This window comes from Lepus europaeus, chromosome 2 (genome assembly GCF_033115175.1).
Source record: "Lepus europaeus isolate LE1 chromosome 2, mLepTim1.pri, whole genome shotgun sequence".
Lineage (NCBI taxonomy): Eukaryota > Metazoa > Chordata > Mammalia > Lagomorpha > Leporidae > Lepus > Lepus europaeus.
Genome location: NC_084828.1, coordinates 83,775,368 through 83,781,367, shown reverse-complemented (window position 1 = coordinate 83,781,367; position 6,000 = coordinate 83,775,368). Strand labels below are relative to the sequence as shown.

General features: G+C 50.8%; 1 protein-coding gene across 13 annotated transcripts in view; it reads left to right on the top strand.

Moving 5' to 3' along the window:
* Positions 1-1,090: 1,090 nt before the first annotated feature.
* The window catches only part of DLG1 (discs large MAGUK scaffold protein 1), a 243,260-nt gene continuing 238,350 nt past the window's right edge, over positions 1,091-6,000 (top strand). For 3 of the 13 annotated variants that reach the window (XM_062209774.1, XM_062209756.1, XM_062209717.1), the window contains exons 1-3: positions 2,221-2,481; positions 2,934-2,983; positions 3,629-3,760. In XM_062209774.1, coding sequence (XP_062065758.1) covers positions 2,965-2,983; positions 3,629-3,760 — 151 coding nt within the window. In that variant the 5' untranslated portion in view covers positions 2,221-2,481; positions 2,934-2,964. Of the gene's footprint in view, positions 1,112-1,583; positions 1,606-1,661; positions 1,741-2,217; positions 2,482-2,933; positions 2,984-3,628; positions 3,761-6,000 lie in introns of those variants that run through there. The other 10 variants (XM_062209782.1, XM_062209765.1, XM_062209751.1 and 7 more) reach the window with 7 other exon arrangements.

Here is a 6,000-nt window from a genome sequence, read left to right as displayed (position 1 = left end):
CCCAGATCAGAGTGCATGGGTTCAAGTCGTGGCTCTGCTCCTTACTCCAGCGTCCTGCTAATGCACACCTGGGTGGGCAGCAGGTGATGGTTCATGTATTTGAGTCCCTGACAACCACATGGGAGATTAGATTGAGTTCACGGCTCCCAGCTTCAGCCTGGCCTAACCCCAGCTGCTGTGGGCATTTGGGGAGTGAACCAGCAGATGAGAGATCTCTCTCTCTACTCCTCCCTACCTCTTGTCTTTAAAACAAATAAAATAAATAAAAATTAGTTTTTAAGAAAATCAGAAGATTTGTGAAAAATAGAAGTAAAAGATAAGCTTATTTGGTGTAAACAATTTTGAAATCCATGCAAACAAGGGTCTTCAAAAAGTTCATGGCAAATGGGTATATGAAAATGTGCAAGTATCATTTTTGGCATTACAATGTTTTAATTCTGTTTTCCATTAATATTTTGGAAGCACCTTTATATGTGAATCATGAGCAGTATCAAGGGTTACAGCAAACGTTCCCCTCTTCCCTCATATTTCAACAGGCCGCTGTCAAGTTCTCCAAAGAGCCTGGTGGAAAGAGCCCTGGCCTGCAGAGGGAAGCCCCGAGTTGTGGGCCGCTCCGTCACCGAACAGCCTGCGTGTCCTCGGGCAACTTGCTTCCCCTTTGTGCAGCTCAGTCTCTTCATCAAGACCGAGAGAGTGGGTCTGGATGATCTCTAGTGTGTTCGGCGTCTCCCCAGTTAGGATCCCAAGGTGCATCAGAAAGCGAAACCCGGGGGTCAGCAGCCCCGAGCCGCAGCTGCGGTTACGAGGCTCCCGGGACTCCCCGTTATTAGCCAATGGCTACAGTGTGAGGGGAAGGCAGTCGGGTTCACCGGGAAGAGTCTTCCGGTCAAAGGACAGACTCTCCCGGTTTCCAGCGCTGTCACTAACTCTGGTCAAGTTTTCCGTCGGGACCTCAGCGCAGGGAGGTCCCGCTTCCCCAGAAGAGGCGGAAGACCCGGCAGGGACCTGGGGAGCGCTCAGCACCTCCCCTTCTGCCGCCCGCAGGGCTCCAGCGGGCCGGCGGTTCGGCTCCGAGGTGCGCGAGAAAGTTGAAGGGCGCCGGCCGGCGGAGGTGAGGTCTTAAAGGGGCCTCCAGAGCCTGAGCCACGCCTGCGGTGATGGCTGGGCGGGGACGGCGGGCTCGGGGGATGAATGCACGAACGGCCAGTGAGCGAGGGACCTTCTCCCGTCAGCCTTCAGTGCGCTCAGACGTGGGACCCAGACCTCAACTTAAATATGCTCCATTGAAAGCCTCAAACTCGCGCCCCATTTCCCAGTCTCCCTACTGCGCATGTCCTTCTTTAACGAAAAAGTCCCAAACCTTTAACGTGGGGCGAATAACAACTTCTAGACAACCAGTACGAAGGGGAAGGTGGCCTGGGGAGGGCACCCCCGCCCCGACCCACCCCTCCTGTCTCCTCTCCCAAGCGCCGGCTACCCCGCCCCCTAACGTGGGTGGCGCCGTGGGCTCCTCCCCGAGTGGGGTTTGCGCTGTGGAGGAGGCACCCCGGCGGCGCCAGGCGCCCTGTCCGGTCGTGGAGTTGGGTGGAGCACGTGTTTGGTCAGGTGAAGGGGTGTTTCGACTTGTGCGTTTGGGACCCAGTGTAGATGGGGTCGCGTCCGTCTTCAGAGACCCCGAGCCTCTGCAGTCCCGCACGCTGCACGCCCAGAACCGCGGGGCACTCGGTGGGCTGCAGCGAGGTAAAGGGGCAACCCCGGACCACCTGTAGAGTCCGCGTGTCAACTCCTTTGTCCTCCGAGCCTCTTGGGCGGCCGCCCCTTTAAGCGAGGAGGTTCACTCGGGATGCTCCCCGGGCCCCCCTTCGCGTTCCCCAGCCTCCTCCCGGCCCTCCTCCCCTTCGCAACCCTAAGGTAGCAGCGCTGGGAGCCCGGGGCTGGGCGCGAGCCGCCTCCTCACTTCCCATTGGCTGCGAGCGCCGGGAAAGCGGTCACGTGGCAGCGCGGCCGTCCAGCTCCGAGGCCGCCATCTTGGCGGAAAGTTTGGGGGGAGAGCGACCGGGGGCGCGGAAGGAGGCGAGGTTCCGGGGGTGGGGCGGCCAGCAAGCGAGAGGGCGAGCGGGTTAGCTGGCCGCGGCGTGTGAGGAGGCGGCGGCTGCGGCGGCCGAGGAGGAGGACGAGGCCGCGGGGGTGCGGCCGCCGAGGGCAGCTCCTCCCCCGTCCCCTCACCCCCTCAGCTCAGCTCCTCGAGCCCCGGGCGGGGCGGGGGTACGTGGAGCCGGGCTGGGCGGGGGAGCTGCTGCGACTCGGCCCGGCGCGCACCCCAGCTCCGAGTGCACGCCGCTCGCGGCAACTTTGTGGCAGCGCCGCAGGTGTGGGGGCCCGCGGAGGTGTGCATGTGGGGCGCGAGGGCGTCGCGGAGAGCGGCCGCTGCCCTGTCCGGACCCCGCCGGAGTAGCCCGGAGGAAACCAGCAAAGAGAAAGGCAAGCGAGAGGAGGGGGCTCGGGCAGGGCTGGGTCCCTTTTCCCAGCGCTCGGTGCCGCTGGCGCCCTAGGGGCCCAGGGTCGGAGCGCCCCTATTGTACCCACCGCCCCCGGGGGCAGGTGGGGAGGCGGCCCCTCGGCCTGGCAGGTAGTGTGCTCTGTAAGGTCGGGGGGAGCTTTTGTACAGAATTGGGGAGCCGACTTGTCTGCCTGCTCTTCATTTGCGGGGGGATCCACCCCTAGGAGGACGCTCTCTACCTGGGCTGACACTGCTGGGTTTTGAGGCTGTTCCTTTCACTTGGGAAAACTTTGGAAGGGGGGCTTTGGATAATAGGGCTAGTTTTTTTTTTTTTTTTTTCGGTTGGAGATTTAACGAGGAAATGCTAGTTTCTGCTCGATTCTGTTCTTCAGTTTTGTTTTGTTTCCTCCCTTTCCGTTCTGTGTTTGCAAAGGTGTGTGCGGGCTTCCTGAATCTGGAGAAAAATGCCGGTCCGGAAGCAAGGTGAGGATTTATTTCAGAACACTTGTGGATGTCAGTTTTGTGATTGCTGTGTTGAAAATCTTTGTGTAACTTTGACGAGGCACTGTGGACCTAGTGTCATTGCTTAGGGAATCTAAGCCTCACATCATTTCAAAGATTGACACCTGTTCAACTTTTCTTCCTCTAGTGATTCCAGAGGCAGTTAGTCCCTCCCCTCCCCCCCCCCCGCCCCTTTAAAAAAAGCTCTGAATTGGTTTTCAGTATTACACTTTATCAGTCTTAGTAAACACTATTGGGTGAGCAGCTGTGGGATGCTAAGAGTAGTATTTTGAAACACTTAAAATTTGAAGTATAATGACAACTTGTAGATAATCGGCTTTTGCTTATCAGGTAATCTGAAACCGTGCTGCTAATACTTGCATCACTCACTGTGGCAGACTAACAGTACACATCTATTATACACTGCTTCCTTCCTTCCTTTTGCTACTGGGATGCATGTTCCAACAGTTTTCTGATCATTTTGGAGAATAGGTGTACATGAGCATCTTGCCGTTGATTGACCTGGAGAAATTGGGGAACTGCTCAGGTGCCTTGCAGAATCATTTGCACTAGCATGCAAAGTTTGTAAATATGTATATACTTTTAATCAGTCTCTTCTTTTCTCAGATACCCAGAGAGCATTGCACCTTTTGGAAGAATATCGTTTGAAACTAAGCCAAACTGAAGACAGACATCTCAGAAGTTCCATAGAACGGGTTATTAACATATTTCAGAGCAACCTCTTTCAGGCTTTAATAGGTAGGAATTAAAACTTTATTTGTGACCATATGTGTCAGCTGGTTATGCTCCTCTGAGTTCAATTATTTAAACTTAAGAGAATGATGTATTTGATTTTCTGTGAGGCAGTTTGAACATCTTCATGGTTGGTTATGCTTATCATGGTTAGGCTAGTATCCTTTCCAGAATTATCTAATAACCAAAAATAATCCACTTTTAAGTAGAATTATTTCAGTCATTTTGAGAACAGTGTTTCATATTCTTGCATTAGCTAAAAGATGAAGAAGTTGCAGAAAGTTTCAGGACTCAGAAAGCAGTGACTGAATCATTAGCAGCTTATTTTCTGTATTTGATTTGTATTTCTCTGGCATCGTTAGGAATGTTTGGATGTTTCTGCTATGTTGAAGAATATTCTCTTAATATAGAACTCTGTGTAAGCTTGGCATTTATGGAGCCAGAAATTTAGATCTGAAAAATGATCTCAGAGGTGATCTTTTTTTTAATAACTTTATTTTGCAGACAAGAACATTGAAACAGAATTTTATTCATAACTAAAGTTTGAGGTGGTGTATTGTTTTAAAGGAGACTGGATAAATAGTCAAGGCCCCAAATTCAGTTCTTGACACTACCATTAATTGAGTGATATTACATGTTTTTTAACCTTTTCTAGAACTGTAGAATGTGAGTGGTGAAATGTAACAGTGGGTTTTAAGTCTCTTTTTGTTAGGTAACTAGATCCTTTTTAAAAACAATTGTGTATTTTGTATACAATCCCTGTTACATAAAATGTAGTGGTAGATAAAGTGGCTGGGATATCTCTAAAAGTTTGCAAACCACTGAACTAGAAAATTTGTGCCAAGGGCCGGTGCAGTGGCTCACTTGGTTAATCCTCTGCCTGCAGCACCGGCATCCCATATGGGCGCCAGGTTCTAGTCCCGGTTGCTCCTCTTCCAGTCTAGCTCTCTGCTGTGGCCCGGGAGTGCAGTGGAGGATGGCCCAAGTGCTTGGGCCCCTGCACCCGCATGGGAGACTGGGAGGAAGTAACCAACTCCTGGCTTTGGACCGGCGCAGCGCTGCCATGGCGGCCATTTGGAGAGTGAAGCAATGGAAGGAAGACCTTTCTCTCTATCTCTCTCTCTCACTGTCTATAACTCTACCTGTCGAATAAAAAAAAAGAAAAGAAAATTTGTGCCTTTCAGTTCTAAGAATAAAATTTTAATTTTGAAAAAAAAAAAAAAGATTTACTTATTTATTTGAAAGGTGGAGTTAGAGAGGCAGGGACAGAGAAGTCTTCTATCCACTGGTTCACTCCAAATGGCTACAGCGGCCATGGGTGGGCCAGACCGAAGGCAGGAGCTTCATCCTGGTCTCCCACGAGGGTGCAGGGACCCAAGGACTTGGGCCATTTTCTGATGCGTTCCCAAGCGCATTAGAAGGGAGCTGGATTGGAAATGGTGCAGGTGGGACTGGAACTGGTGCCCATATGGGATATTGGTGCTATGGGTGGTGGCTAAGCCCTCTATGCTACAGTGCCAGCGTCTTAAAAATTTAGACATAGACTTCATGGTGTTACAAATATTTCCTCAGTAACTTCCAAGCAGATATGGTCTTATGTCTTTCTATTGATTTGAGGACTACCTTCATTTCAGTGCTTCCTGATAACTTATTGATGAATTGATGTTTTTGGTTTATTTTAGAATTTTTTTTGAATTTTTTAAAAATTTATTTACTTGAAAGTCAGAGTTACACAGAGGAGAGGCGGGGAGGGGGGTGTCTTCCATCCGCTGGTTCACTCCCCAGATGGCTGCATCGGCCAGAGCTGTGCTGATCTGAAGCCAGGAGCCAGAGACTTTTTCCCAGTCTCCCATGCGAGTGCAGGGGCCCAAACACCTGGGCCGTCTTCTACTTTCCCAGGCCACAGCAGAGAGCTGGATTGGAAGTGGAGCAGCCAGGACTCAAACCAGCGTCCATATGGCATGCCGGCCCTGCAGGCGGCAGCCTTACTTGCTGCGCCACAGTGCTGGCCCCTAGAATTATTTCTTACGAAGACTACTTGATACAGCTACTTGGTACACCTGAACAGTTTTAGAAATTTAACATTCTCAAAGACTTTTAAAAACATATATAAGAATAGAGAGCCCAGTGTAGTGAACTACCACATATCTGTCACCCATCTTCAAAACTTACCAATATTTTTCCATTTGTGTTTATATTGATAGACTTTTTTACATTTAAATTTTTAAAATAATCTTGATACTGTC